We start from the raw sequence: 16,200 nt of genomic DNA, 5'->3' as shown, positions 1-16,200 counted from the left end.
TTTTCCTCCCCAGGGGTGTTTTACAGCACCCAAGTTTCATCCCCCATGATATCAGAGAAAGAAAACCATTGCCTTCTTCATTGCAGTGTGTCAAAAACTGAAGTACACTGCTCACCTGTTGTTTTTTGTGTTGTTGTGTTGTTCACTAAGAATTTTGGGTACCTAACATGAGCCAAGTTTTCGAAAGTTCAGTTTTGCAGTAACAATTTCATGAATTAATGATCGTGAGATTTGCGGAACTTCCATAGCGAGGGCACTAAGTGTAAACTTATAGTTGTGCTTAATCTTCTCTTCAGTTGTGTGAACCGGTTGGTCAGTAACCACAGATCAGTCTGACCCATCTTCCAACCATTGAATCACTCATAGCGTTTTGTCCATAAACCTCACAGATTTGCTGATGAATTTCCATTGGTTTAACTTTCTTAGCGTTTAGAAAACGAATTGGAGATCTGATTTCACACGCGGCGGCATTTTCAATTACGGCTGACATTATAAAGAAGCACTACAAAGCACACCTAGTCAGCAGCGATCTGAAACTTACATACATTTCTTCTCCTTGAGTCAGAGTAACTGCCGCACTTACTCGGAACTGCAATTATAATAGTGTCGCAGATAGAAATAGAAACACAACTTACTTTATGGACAACCCTCATATTTTTGCCAGCCATGTTTTGTTCTGTGCTGTTGTAATTGTCTCCATTTAACATACAGAAGTTTTAATGTGGCGAATGTGAACAGGTTATAAGAAACTTGTGAACTTCCAACATCCTGGAGTAGCTTTAGTCAGCAACTTCTGTTATCAGTAGAATGAAAAACCTGGGCAAATTGCAGATATTTTATTTTTAATACAATGACTAGTGTCGGGTGAAGGCATTTTTAAATCAATGTAACAGTCAAAAATGGCATTTCCAAAGATGTCAGAAAATATGCATCACACATTAGACTTCATTATGTATATTTAAAAAAGGGTCTTAGCCCGAAACTAGTCATTGAATTAAAAATAAAATTTTTGAAACTTGTAGTGGTTTTTCATTCTATTGAGTTTATTAGAAAGACAGTGACACTAACACGCAAAGAATTAAACTCTGTGATCAAGCACAATGATCTGTGATCTACCCTTCTCATAATACTCCAAAAAATTTTAAGATTTTTAACTTAATCAGTCCTGATCCTGTTAGTGATTAAAAATAACCATTCCTGTTCACCAATACAGTATATTAACTTTATGCAACGGCAAGCTGATAGAATAACTCAGCCTAACAAAGATGTATTTTCTGAATTCTGGGATTCTATAAGCTAAGTTTGCTGTTATGTTCTTTGAGAATAAACTACTTGTTCTGTTATAAAGGAATAAAATCTCATAATTATCTTGTAATAGTCTTTCTTACTTACAGATTGATGCTGATAATTCAGAACTATGGGAGGGGTACTGCTCCTTGGGTAGCTTTATACAAACTACTGTGCCCTTTTATTACTCTGTACACCACTGCACCTAAATACTAGCTGAATACACTTTTGTATATTTGTATCACAGTAAACAATTTTCAAGTATAGAAGAAAGCATAGATTATCGGTTGTGTGCAAAGTATATAATAAATTAGTGTCCTGTTGCATTAACTACATACCATATTGCTAGACTTTCCACATCTTACCTTTAATGGCGTGTGCTTCTCATTGGTGAATTTTTCATTGTCCTGTTTTACTTTTTCACGCAGTCCTTTAACCAGATTTTCTGCCAGCCATTGTTAGTGTTATATGTCTCCCTCTATAGCAGGGAAAGTGTGTCTGCTGTTCCATGAAGTGTCTTTATATGTCTCATGTTTGTGATCACTTGTGGTGCAAATGAAATATTCTATGATTCATCAATTATTCCACAATCACTGCTACTCAAAGCATTACCAAGAACTGTTACTAGCTACAGTATCAGCTATTTTATATTAGTTTTCATCATTTTACAGCAAGCGAAAATACAGTGAAACCCCACTTTTACACTTTGCAAGGGACTTGGGGAAAATGTAGGAAATGTTTTAACCCATAAAAGTTATGTATAAGATAACCCCCTTGCATTTTTGCACCTATGTACATTTATCTAATAAAGGTTTATTTAATGAAAACCATTTATGTAACTGGAACTGATAACTGTCTGGGAAGCAGAAATGTCGGATTTAATTTCATACATGTTAATTGACATTTTGGAAAGCCTGCAGTTGTCATTCATTATTGAAATAATGAAACACAGCACCAGTTATGTACTTTTTCATACTTGAGCATGACGCATTTCGAGAATTTTTTTCTCATTGTCAAGTGCAAATATTTACATAAGTGTTTCGTGTGGTGTATTCATATGTGTTGTTCTGCATCACTTGCACTGTAGTCATCTTTTGAGGCTATCAGGAACTGTGTCCCCTCAGTTATGTAGAAAACCACACACGCAAATTATCACTCACATTGTGTGTGTAAAATCACAAAAAATACATATGTAAATACTGCATTTGACAATGAGGATAGATTCTCTGACGTGTTTTGCTCAGGATGAAAAAATACACAATTGGTGCTGTTTTTAAACCAAAAACGTTTGAGCAGCACAAAGTGAGTGAAGGTGTCAACTAGCGCTACGAATGACCAAACAATGAAACATGCTAAATATGGTTCGATAAAGGTGTCACGAAGATCACAACAATCAAAAAACTGCACTTATGCGGTAGAGACAGTTTAGAAATGGTTGTGATTGGTCACAATATCTTTATTCGACCAAACCTAATTACTCCCATCAGCCTCCACGCCAAGTAGCACTCGCCAGTGGCAGGAGATATGGCATGAATTGTTCCAGCTTTTACAAATTTACCAGTCAAATTCACTGAGTAGAGTGCCCTGGTGTCAAGAAACTTAATCATGTATGTTTGTAAACACTACTTGATGACAAACATCATGCCATTGTCATTTTATGTCAGTTTTTTCTCCACAAGCATTTTTTCATGAAGTGTAAATCGCAGGATGATTTTGAATTTCTTGAAGCAAAATCGGGTGCGCATTAACATTGTGGACAGAGGAAATTGCACAGGAGTGATAAAAAAATGTTGTAAACGGCGAGAAAATGTTAATTCCTGGAACGTAAAAGTGGGGTTATACTGTAGAAATCTTTGGGCTCATAGGATAAAAGAGAAGTTCAGGAAGCTTGCAGTTTGAGAATTATCATCACAAGTGAACTCCTGTCAGATTTAAATACCATTATAGGTGTAAATTGCTTAGGTTTTACAAGCACTGATCAAATTGGGTATGTTTCTGTTTGTAATTGCATATAAGGTTTATGAGTCCATGTTGATCAACAATGCAAAATATCTAGCCCATCTAATTTGTCAGTTCACACACAAATTAAATATATTTGCTCTTCATAAGGTATAGTTTTTGGTGCTGTTAGTTTTTGAGGTACCTGCTGCTGTATAGTGTAAATATCCTAGTTGTTTCATGTCACGGTAACAAAGTACGTATGAGTAAAGCCTATAACAATAGGATTCAGAAAATTAATGTCTAAATTTCAGCTTGTAAGAAAACATGTAATGTCATAGTTATCTAACTATGCACCATTATTTGTTTGATCTAATACTATGTCATTCATCTTTCACAATTCATGTAAGCTTGGGTGTTCCTCTGTCAGTGCAAAAGCTTTATACTCATCCTCCTCTTCTCCCACCAAACAGTTTATCGGAGAATCAAATGAGAGGGAATTTCAAAAATGTTACGTATGGCTGCTCCAAACATTAAATCAGCCACTTTCATATTATAGCTCAAGCAATGGCATTGCGTGCCTAGCAAAGAATCTGCCAAGTTGTACTTAAGAAGGAAATACTTGTGTGTTCTGACAAACAAAAATAGAAAACTAAATACATTCCAAGACAATTTGTATTATCAACTTCAGACAAGGAATAAAAGATAACAGAAATGGTCCCCAGAACGTACTGCAGAAAAATTAGTTCCAAAATGCACTAGTGTATTTGTAGACACTTTTTCTTTTGATATCTTTTATTATTATTATTATTATTATTATTATTATCATCATCATCATCATCATCACATTGAGTGCTGGAACAATGAATAATTAAAAATTCTGTGATCAAATATTTTGTATAAAATTAGAGAGATAGTTTCAAAAATATGTTTGCGTATATACTTACAGCTGTTATGTACATCTGTAAATAAATGGTTAAAAAGTTAGAATATGCTTTTTCATTAAATAATTCAGATTCGTGGTATAGGAATTTGCTTGAAGTTGGCTATCATAGTGACAGGTTTCTTCAAATAATCTTCTGGCATTTTGCTCTATCTTGTAAGTAATTTTGAACCAGGTTATGCGTGCCCCTATGAGGTAATCTGTCTGTGATTTATCATATATTAGTGTTTTGTGACTAATAAATATTGTTCTTTTCTCTGTAGTCTGCAAATGCTGAAGACAATGAAGATGATGGTGGTTCACTTGCACAGAAACAGAAGATCAGTTTCCTTGAAAACAATCTTGATCAACTTACAAAAGTACATAAGCAGCTTGTGAGGGATAATGCTGACCTGCGGTGTGAACTTCCTAAATTGGAAAAGAGGCTACGTGCTACTATGGAAAGAGTTAAGGTACTGTATATTCATCTTAGTATCTTTCGATTAGGTATTGTGGTAGAATGGGTCCCAAGTGTAGCTCCTCTTCAGTTTATTAGTTTCTTCTCAAGTTCACACGACTTTTGTTTCTTCTTTCAGCCAAGTGTAATCTGTGTACAGATATAATGGGCACCTCACAATTTTCTTTGAGAAGAAACTGTAAAATACTGGAAAATTAATTAAAAGGCAGAATGCTGAAGAAAGAAAAAAATCTTTTTAGTTGAATGATAATTTTTATATTGTTTGTTCCTTATGAAGGGAAACTGTTATGTTGAATAAAATTAATGCCAACATTGTGGTTCTGTCATTTAGCTTTAATTCATCTGATAGTCGGCTAGCCACATCATGTTAAGTAGTTCCTTGGAGTATTGCGGCTCTTCCTCATATTTACAAAGTAACTGGTCCATTGTCTTCCCTTAAGCTCTATGTAATGGAATAACTTTAAGTAAATACAGTCCTGCAGGTAAATGAAGTTTGTTTGGAACTTCTTAATTTCAGGTTTTTTTAATTGATTTGAAGAGAAGACTGTTTCATTAGCTTCAGTAATTGAGGTAATTTCTGACCACTTAACTGATATATATTGATAGAGATACAGACCACATATTAAATAGTTTTTTTTTTTTTTTTTTTTTTTTTTTTTTTTTTTTTTTTTTTTTTATTATTCATTTCAAACCCTCTGACATGACTAAATTTCAGCTAACTTTAAACGAAATATTTTGGTTTCAGAATATATGACACGATAGTGTAACAGTATTATGAAAATGGCTTCAGTTGCGAAAGACTGACCTCTGCTTCTTCTGCTGTTTTTTTAGAAACATTTTATATTTGTGAAATTTAGGACAACAGATCGTCATTTGCAGTAAGAAATTTCATAGATATGTTTCTTTCCAGGGACTGTCATCCTGTCTGTTTTCCTCATCAGCTTTCCGTTTATGGGGTTTGAATGACTGTATACCTAAACAATGTTTTCACAAATTTTATAAATCCATGAAGAAAATTATTTGTTATTAAGTATTGTTGCTCAGTGTACTTTAACGACTATGCAGCCATTGCAGCTTCACTTAGTAGCTGGTGGGAGTAATCTTAATAAATTAATTACTTGCAGGCACTAGAATCTGCACTGAAGGATGCTAAGGAAGGTGCTATGAAGGACCGCAAGAGGTACCAGTACGAGGTTGACCGTATAAAGGAAGCCGTTCGTCAGAAGAACTTGGCAAGACGCGGACCCAGTGCCCAGATTGGTATGTCTCGTTTGAATGTTCATATAACTTGGTTGATGCATAACTGGTGGAAATAAAAATGGAAGCTAAATGATAAATTATTTACATCATAATTGATTTCTTGTGACTGTTTCCATTGGTGTTAGGAACACACATGACAGCTTCACTCACTCGGATTTCTTACTTAATTTTTCATTTGTCGTGTCATTTTATCAGATCTTATATTTTCACATACTGATGTAGAAAATGCCGCACAGGCTTGTTGGATTGTACGATGCCATCTACTTTCTTTACTCATGGATTGTATCAAGCCTTTCCTTAACTTTGTGTTTAGAAAGTTAATACTCCTTGTTGTGCTGTATGAGCAACTCATTGGAGTGCATTAAAAACAAAGTAAATGGTGTTCAGTGTTTAAGAACGAAAATATGAATATGTTCCACAAAACACAAACACTTGCATCTCCTGTAGTGCGCTGGATTCTTTATGTATTTGTTCATTTTGAAGAATAAATAAAATATTAAGAACATTGTTATATCAACAGACTCACATTAAAGGAATGTGCCTGTAGCAGTATAACTGCTTGTATTTATAAGAAATGTGAGGAAATTTATTTTCAGATTAATTAATCTTGAACAGTGGTTCTTTTGAAAGCATTTAAATTCACTGTAGAACTTATTAATTTTTTTATTCCTGTATGGTAATATAGAATATTTCCATTATTACAGCAAAACCAATTCGTGCTGGTCAGCATCATACACATCTTAGTGGTAACCCAGCTGCTATTCGAGGAGGCGGTGTTGTACAGGGTTCGCCACTTACAAGACTCATTAATGACGATGAGATGCGCAAGAAGAAAGCAGTTATGGCTGGTGGCTACAGAGGTGAGTATTTGACATTCTGTTCTTTCCCTCCTTTGCCACCCGCCCAATCCTGTCATCATCCCCTTCCCCCTCCCTCTCCCCATCCCTACCACCTTCTCTCTTGTTCAGCAGAGCAGCATCTGTCTGAGGTGGAAACTTCTCTTCACTCAGAAGTCACAGAAACTTTTACTCACTCAGAAATCCCAGGACATCATTGCTTGATGTGAAACACATAATGTAAACCGCAGACCTGCCTAACAGAGACGAATATATCGATGCAGTTAGACCTTAAAAAACAACTTTGATAACACAAAATCAGATGTTTTAAAGTGGTCAGTAAAATGGTGTGCATCATGTACATAGTAATCATTGCAGGTTAATACAAAGTGTTAAGGATTTGGATTTTATGCTTACAAACATACTGCAGTAAGTGCATAATATTTGGTGCTCTGGGCCATTGTTAATTTCCTAATGAGACTCTTGAGTGTCACTACATAAAAGCAAAGGTAACAACTCGTCAATTAGTTGAGGTGTTGAGTTCTCGAAAGACAAATACACTCCTGGAAATGGAAAAAAGAACACACTGACACTGGTGTGTCAGACCCACCATACTTGCTCCGGACACTGTGAGAGGGCTGTACAAGCAATGATCACACGCACAGCACAGCGGACACACCAGGAACCGCGGTGTTGGCCGTCGACTGGCGCTAGCTGCGCAGCATTTGTGCACCGCCGCCGTCAGTGTCAGCCAGTTTGCCGTGGCATACGGAGCTCCATCGCAGTCTTTAACACTGGTAGCATGCCGCGACAGCGTGGACGTGAACCGTATGTGCAGTTGACGGACTTTGAGCGAGGGCGTATAGTGGGCATGCGGGAGGCCGGGTGGACGTACCGCCGAATTGCTCAACACGTGGGGCGTGAGGTCTCCACAGTACATCGATGTTGTCGCCAGTGGTCGGCGGAAGGTGCACGTGCCCGTCGACCTGGGACCGTACCGCAGCGACGCACGGATGCACGCCAAGACCGTAGGATCCTATGCAGTGCCGTAGGGGACCGCATCGCCATTTCCCAGCAAATTAGGGACACTGTTGCTCCTGGGGTATCGGCGAGGACCATTCGCAACCGTCTCCATGAAGCTGGGCTACGGTCCCGCACACCGTTAGGCCGTCTTCCGCTCACGCCCCAACATCGTGCAGCCCGCCTCCAGTGGTGTCGCGACAGGCGTGAATGGAGGGACGAATGGAGACGTGTCGTCTTCAGCGATGAGAGTCGCTTCTGCCTTGGTGCCAATGATGGTCGTATGCGTGTTTGGCGCCGTGCAGGTGAGCGCCACAATCAGGACTGCATACGACCGAGGCACACAGGGCCAACACCCGGCATCATGGTGTGGGGAGCGATCTCCTACACTGGCCGTACACCACTGGTGATCGTCGAGGGGACACTGAATAGTGCACGGTACATCCAAACCGTCATCGAACCCATCGTTCTACCATTCCTAGACTGGCAAGGAAACTTGCTGTTCCAACAGGACAACGCACGTCCGCATGCATCCCGTGCCACCTAACGTGCTCTAGAAGGTGTAAGCCAACTACCCTGGCCAGCAAGATCTCCGGATCTGTCCCCCATTGAGCATGTTTGGGACTGGATGAAGCGTCGTCTCACGCGGTCTGCACGTCCAGCACGAACGCTGGTCCAACTGAGGCGCCAGGTGGAAATGGCATGGCAAGCCGTTCCACAGGACTACATCCAGCATCTCTACGATCGTCTCCATGGGAGAATAGCAGCCTGCATTGCTGCGAAAGGTGGATATACACTGTACTAGTGCCGACATTGTGCATGCTCTGTTGCCTGTGTCTATGTGCCTGTGGTTCTGTCAGTGTGATCATGTGATGTATCTGACCCCAGGAATGTGTCAATAAAGTTTCCCCTTCCTGGGACAATGAATTCACGGTGTTCTTATTTCAATTTCCAGGAGTGTAGACAAGACTGAAAATTTAGGATGACCTGAAAACTACCATTTTCAAAGCACACACACACACACACACACACACACACACACACACACACACACACACACACACACACTCACTCTTTACTATATTGTGTTGGCTGAATATACTGTGCTGGCAACACAGTTTTGCCAGAAAGAAAAAAGGAGTCAAGGAGGAGAGAGTGGGTTGAAGAAGGGTGGCTGGGTGGGAGGCAAAAAGTATGAGAGATGGGAATGTGAGTGAGAAAGGCAGTAGATGCTCAGAATTGGAATGCAACATGGGCATCAGTTATGGTAATGACTCCGAGGAGTGAGTTGGGAAGGGGTAACAAAACAGAGGAAGGGGAGACTGCAGGGAAAATGCTGTGGTTGCAGGGGGAGTGAAGTTAATTTCCTTTGGGAGGGTTGAGGTGAGTGTGGAGCAGGGAGCTAGTTGCAACTGGGGCCATGAAGGTTATGGGAACAAAATATGTGTTGCAAGGACAACTCCCAGATACATAGTTAAGTGAAGCTGTTGTTAAGGAGCACCCATATGGCACAGGCTATGAAGCAGTATTGTAATTGAGTATGTTGTATTAAACAGCTTGTTACACCACTCGATGGTCAGCTCTGTGGTCTTGGCCAAGTTCTTGGCAATGGCCATTCACCAGATAGATGACTGGTAAGAGCACAGCAAGCAATAAAGGAAACAAAAGAAAAGTTTGGAGTAGGTATTAAAATCCATGGAGAAGAAGTAAAAACCTTGAAGTTTGCTGATGACATTGTAATTCTACCAGAGACAGCAAAGGACTTGGAAGAGCAGTTGAACGGAATGGACAGTGTATTGAAAGGAGGGTATAAGATGAACATCAACAAAAGCAAAATGAGGATAATGGAGTGTAGTCGAATTAAGTCAGGTGAATTAGATTAGGAAATGAGACGCTTAAAGTAGTAAATGAGTTTTGCTATTTGGGGAGCAAAATCACTGATGACTGTCGAAGTAGAGAGGATATAAAATGTAGACTGGCAATGGCAAGGAAAGAGTTTCTGAAGAAGAGAAATTTGTTAACATCCAGTATAGATTTAAGTGTCAGGAAGTCGTTTCTGAAAGTATTTGTATGGAGTGTAGCCATGTATGGAAGTGAAACATGGACGATAACTAGTTTGGACAAGAAGAGAATAGAAGCTTTCGAAATGTGGTGCTACAGAAGAATGCTGAAGATTAGATGGGTAGATCACATAACTAATGAGGAGGTATTGAATAGAATTGGGGAAAGAGGAGTTTGTGGCACAACTTGACAAGAAGAAAGGACCGGTTGGTAGGACATGTTCTGAGGCATCAAGGGATCACCAATTTAGTACTGGAGGGCAGCGTGGAGGGAAAAAATTGTAGGAGGAGACCAAGAGATGAATACACTAAGCAGATTCAGAAGGATGTAGGCTGCAGTACGTACTGGGAGATGAAGCAGCTTGCACAGGATAGAGTAGCATGGAGAGCTGCATCGAACCAATCTCAGGACTGAAGACCACAACAACAAGAGCACAGTTAGAGGTCATAAATCATTTGCACATTAATATGATGGTAACCTGATTTGAAATGCACACAATATAATTTCTTTTGTGTCATACTAATTTTACAGATGTATTGTTAAAAGTATTTATTTGAATGATGAATGAAAATGAATGAGATGTTGCTGTTTCTACATTAAATTATCTTCCATTGCAATATCATGTTGTCTAAAGTGAAACTGTAGTAATGACATATAATTAAACTGTAAATGGCTTGTCAAATTATGCAGAATGATACTGATGTATGCCTTTGGTAGTCATAAGTTTTTAATATTTGCTATCAACAGAAAAGGTTTATTTTTTTGAATAGCCATTTCATGCCAGATATCTTTATGTAATATTTATAAAATTTTGAGAGCCAGTACTTCTCTCCAGGAAACAGAAATTTCAGTGCTGCCATTACACAGCCAGTAGTGTGAGGAACTGCACCTCCTACGTATTTACTATGTGGTACATCTATGTAGGCTTGAATAATGAGAATATTGAAAAGGACAGTTGCTACTCACCTTATAGTGGAGACGCTGAGTCACAGATAGGCACTTCTAGAAGACTGCCAGGACAAAGCTTTTGGCCAAGTAGGCCCTGTGATGCTAGCAGACAATGCCAAAGTGGCTGATCTGCTGATAGGTTTTGCCCGCAAAGGTGGTTGCTATTCATCCCTTCAAGGTAGGGCTTTTTGGTGTCATTGACCGCCTGAGAGGTTGGTGGGGCATCCCTCCCCTGCTGCCCCCCACCCCCTCAAGGACTCTTGGCAGCCCTTGCTTGGTGGCAGAGCCTGGCCTCTACCCTTTCCACCTCTCTACAAGGGTGGTTTGAAACATTCTCGGAATGGCATAAAAAAATAACTTGCATCACTGAAACTTTATTTTCCAATATAGTCTTCTTATAGATTAATGCACTTGGTCCAGCGATGTTCCAGTGCCTTGATCCCATCGTGAAAATGAGTTTCCTCCTGGCCTGTTTCATTTCTAATTCTTCAATTAAACTGTGATATACGCTTTCAGATGACATCTGGCAAGCATGAGCAATTTGACACACTTTTTAATTGGCACTCCTCCGTGACTATTTTGGGCACTTTTGCAATGATTTCTGGAGTAGTGACACATCTTGGCCTACCACTGTGCAGATCATCATCTAAGCTCTCCCAACCATTTGTCATTTGTCCACTTGCCAACAAATGAATATGAAGGAGCAAAGTCCCCCAGTGTATTCTGGAAATTGGCATGAATGTTCTTCGCTTTCATACCTTTCTTTATGAAGCACGTAATCACTAGAGAGAGATTTTCACTCTGCAGTGGAGTATGCGCTGATATGAAACTTCCTGGCAGATTAAAACTGTGAAGTTTGGAAGGTAGGAGACGAGGTACTGGCAGAATTGAAGCTGTGAGGACGGGTCGTGCTTGGGTAGCTCAGTACGTAGACCACTTGCCCGCGAAAGGCAAAGGTCCCAAATTAGAGTCTCGGTCCGACACACTACTTAATCGCTGCTCAATTCCCCCCTCCCCCCCACCCTCCCCATCTTCGCAAATCACTACACGGGAACAGCAACAGAGCCACATCACTGCCACAGCTCTCTTCCAAGAGGACTGACGTGGTTCTTGGTTTTAATGCCTTGTCATGAATGATCTTTTAATGACTTGTCTGTGCTGTCTTTTTCGGGGTTTTTTCTCTGTTTTTTTATTATTTTAGTTACACTTTTGATTTCCAGGCTTTGTCTTTCGCCTCCTTCCTGCGATAACCACTACTGGTTTGCCACTTAACGGATGATTGTCGTACAGATGACAAAATGGTAGATATCGAAATAGACGACAGAGGGATAGAGAAACAATTAAAATCACTCAAAAGAGGAAAGGCTGCTGGACCTGATGGGATACCAGTTCGATTTTACACAGAGTACGCGAAGGAACTTGCCCCCTTCTTGCAGCGGTGTACCGTAGGTCTCTAGAAGAGCGTAGCGTTCCAAAGGATTGGAAAAGGGCACAGGTCATCCCCGTTTTCAAGAAGGGTCGTCGAACAGATGTGCAAAACTATAGACCTATATCTTTAACGTCGAACAGTTGTAGAATTTTGGAGCACGTATTATGTTAGTCGAACAGTTGTAGAATTTTGGAGCACGTATTATGTTGGAGTATAATGACTTTTCTGGAGACTAGAAATCTACTCTGTAGGAATCAGCATGGGTTTCAAAAAAGATGGTCGTGTGAAACCCAGCTCGCGCTATTCGTCAACGAGACTCAGAGGGCCATAGACACGGGTTCACAGGTAGATGCCGTGTTTCTTGATTTCCGCAAGGCGTTTGATACAGTTCCCCACAGTCGTTTAATGAACAAAGTAAGAGCATATGGACTATCAGACCAATTGTGTGATTGGATTGAAGAGTTCCTAGATAACAGAACGCAGCATCTCATTCTCAATGGAGAGAAGTCTTCTGAAGTAAGAGTGATTTCAGGTGTGCCGCAGGGGAGTGTCGTAGGACTGTTGCTGTTCACAGTACATATAAATGACCTTGTGGGTAACATCGGAAGTTCACTGTGGTTTTTTTGCGGATGATGCTGTAGTATATTGAGAGGTTGTAACAATGGAAAATTGTACTGAAATGCAGGAGGATCTGCAACGAATTGACGCATGGTGCGGGTAATGGCAATTGAATCTGAATGTAGAAAAGTGTAATGTGCTGCGAATAGAAAGAAAGAAAGATCCTTCATCATTTAGCTACAATATAGCAGGTCAGCAACTGGAAGCAGTTAATTCCATAAATTATCTGGGAGTAGGCATTAGGAGTGATTTAAAATGGAATGACCATATAAAATTAATCGTCGGTAAAGCAGATGCCAGACTGAGATTCATTGGAAGAATCCTAAGGAAATGCACTCCGAAAACGAAGTAGGTTACAGTACTCTTGTTCGCCCACTGCTTGAATACTGCTCAGCAGTGTGGGATCCGTACCAGATAGGGTTGATAAAAGAGATAGAGAAGATCCAACGGAGAGCAGCGCGCTTCGTTACAGGATCATTTAGTAATTGCGAAAGCATTACAGAGATGACAGATAAACTCCAGTGGAAGACTCTGCAGAAGAGATGCTCAGTAGCTCGGTACGGGCTTTTGTTAAAGTTTCGAGAACATACCTTCACCGATGAGACAAGCAATATATTGCTCCCTCCTACGTATATCTCGCGAAGAGACCATGAGGATAAAATCAGAGAGATTAGAGCCCAAACAGAAGCATACTGACAATCCTCCTTTCCACGAACAATACGAGACTGGAATAGAAGGGAGAACCGATAGAGGTACTCAAGGTACCCTGCGCCACACACCGTCAGGTGGCTTGCGGAGTATGGATGTAGATGTAGATGTAGGGACTGATGACCATGCAATTTAGTCACTTTCACTCCAAACCAATGAACCATCATTAGAACACACACACACACACACACACACACACACACACACACACACACACACACACACACACACACACGAGACCATAGTCTCTGACTGACATGGCTGGAGACTGTGTGTGTGTGTGTGTGTGTGTGTGTGTGTGTGTGTGTGTGTGTGTGTGAGAGAGAGAGAGAGAGAGAGAGAGAGAGAGAGAGAGAGAGAGAGTGAGTGAGTGTTGCGTTTTCGCACATGCATGCGTGTGTGTTGTCTATTCTGATGAACGACTATTTGGCCAAAAGCTTTATTTGACAGTCTTTTAGTTGTGCCCATCTGCAACTCAGCATCTGAACTATATGGTGAGTAGTAACTATCCTTTTCAATGTTGTTATTATTCCAACCTGGATTTTCCATTATATGTAGGTTTAAACCTGTTTTAGTGCCTGTGGACAGCACCACATATCTGACAAGAACACTGCACGAGGCCTTTTTAATTGACGAGAGCAGCTACATGCTGCGGCTTTCATGTGCTTTAGGCATGGTTTGCCATGTATTTATCATCTTCTGTATCAGACACTGCACAATGTTTCTCAAATTCTGTCCATGATGGTTTCCTGCTGGGGTATGTGTACACGTGATGTCCTATGTGCTTAACACCATATTTTGCCAGCAAATGTGAAGATGCCTTGCATAAGGCGAAACACGTCAGTGGGGGATAAATAAAATAAAAATCCAGTTTTGCAACTAAAGCTGTTTGTTCTTTCATACTTTGCTGTGTGTGTATCGGCAGTAGTGAAAATTTGCTTTCTACGGAAGTACTGGCCAGTAGTTCTGTCCCATTCTTTCATGTAATATTCTAGTGTTTTCATATTTTTTGCTGTTTTGTAAGTATTTTCTTTAATTTTTTCCAGAAATGAATGAGAGCTGAACAGCTAATCATTGTGGTGCTGTAGAAGAAAATTAGGATTTAATTAATTCCTGACATGACTCAATAATATTAATGGACAGTATCAATCACCGAAATATGTAACACGCAAATGTTGTAACAAGTAACCAGTACTTCTTTAATTCTTCGGTGCTTATGTAAAAGAAGAGGTCATCAGCATTTTATTTCTTTGTTCACCAGTTTCATTGATGAGCATAAATCAGTTCACGTTGTACATTTGTTTTGTTATTCATGATGCTGCAAGAATCAAAGCAGCAAGTTGGCTGTAAGCAAATCATGAAACACATTGTTCCTGGTGCATAGGTTGCTGGTGTTGTGGTTTCATTGGTGTACAACATGAACTAATGCTGCCTGTGCAGTATAAATTGGAAAGTATTAGCAAAATGACATTCTTTTTTTTTAAAAAAAAAAAATTGGTTGGTTAGTATTCCTGTAATATTTATGCAGTGTCAATTTACAGCTATGCTTTTTTTGTGGCTTTCGTGCAACCAAAGAGTAGGGAAAAGAGCTGTAATGGGGTCGTGTGCAAATTTGAAGTGGGAATGTTTGCACTACAGCTGTAGAAGACTATAAAAATATCTTGCCATGTATATTATGCTGCATTTTATTTAATGCAATATGTCACCCAAGTGATCCATCAATTCTTTCCTTTGTGACGAGGATGTGCCTATAGATTTTATATGCAAACATGTAAATAGTGATATTTTAAATCTCTTGAAGCCACAGTTTTCAGCTGATTGTAAGACGCTTCATGGAGTTTCAAAAACTAATTTAACATTTACACATTCCTCATTATGAAAGCTGTCAGTTTGAAGATAAAGACAAAAGTTCCAAACTAGTCAGTATCCATAAAATTAAAAGTGCATTTAAAATGTGACTTCAGCTTGTTCTTTGTCATAGCTGTAATTATTAAAACTTGTATGATTAACATGGTTTTGTTTTTAATTCAGTGGCCACGCTGTTTGAGATTCTTGGCATTTGTGCATTTGTCGTTAGTGCTGACAGCCCCACTTCATTTTATATTCCTGTACTACCAAGTTCTTTAAGTGTTAGGAGAGGGCAGTTGTGTAATAAAAGATGTTTCCATTTTGTTCCTGGCTTTTTTAAGCAGAAAAAGCAAATTAATTCATTAACTGTAGGTGTAATGTTAGATCAGTATAGCAGCCACACACAAATACTATTCTCAGTAGATGATGTAGTCATCTGCATTTTTTTTTTTCAGCTACACAAAAATTTATTATTTTTACTTCTTAGAAAAACATTAAGTATAGGGATGGATTGAAATTCCACAAGCCTCACTTTGGTTCAGCATGGCATTCATAAGAATGTCCAAGTAAGCTGCAGAGAACTGTTTATTAGCTCCCATTTGTGGGAAGCAGGCTACATCTGGAACAGAAGGCTGGCTTAGATGTATGCTAAGCTTTGATAAGCACTTCTGTAAGGGCTAAGTTGTGACTGGGGATAGGTATTGTGGAATGCAATATGTTGTGCAGCTAAAGTTTTGTTTGTGTTACTGTGCATCTGTCTCCTGGTTTGGGCCAATAGTACTGTCTTTTTATTATGTCCCTCACAGAAGTGTACCTAAAAGCTTTTGCAGCAGTTTTGGAGATATAA

General features: G+C 39.6%; 1 protein-coding gene across 1 annotated transcript in view; it reads left to right on the top strand.

The window, feature by feature from the left end:
- Positions 1-14,985, top strand: part of LOC124605257 (kinesin heavy chain) — a 73,909-nt gene extending 58,924 nt beyond the window's left edge. Inside the window, exons 16-19 of the mRNA XM_047136817.1 lie at positions 4,432-4,620; positions 5,750-5,885; positions 6,590-6,745; positions 14,552-14,985. Of these exons, the coding sequence (XP_046992773.1) occupies positions 4,432-4,620; positions 5,750-5,885; positions 6,590-6,745; positions 14,552-14,568 (498 nt within the window). The 3' untranslated portion in view covers positions 14,569-14,985. The remainder of the gene's footprint in view (positions 1-4,431; positions 4,621-5,749; positions 5,886-6,589; positions 6,746-14,551) is intronic.
- The last annotated feature ends 1,215 nt before the right edge of the window (positions 14,986-16,200 follow it).

Source organism: Schistocerca americana, chromosome 3 (assembly GCF_021461395.2).
Source record: "Schistocerca americana isolate TAMUIC-IGC-003095 chromosome 3, iqSchAmer2.1, whole genome shotgun sequence".
Classification (NCBI taxonomy): Eukaryota; Metazoa; Arthropoda; class Insecta; order Orthoptera; family Acrididae; genus Schistocerca; species Schistocerca americana.
This window is presented reverse-complemented; position numbering and strand designations above follow the sequence as displayed.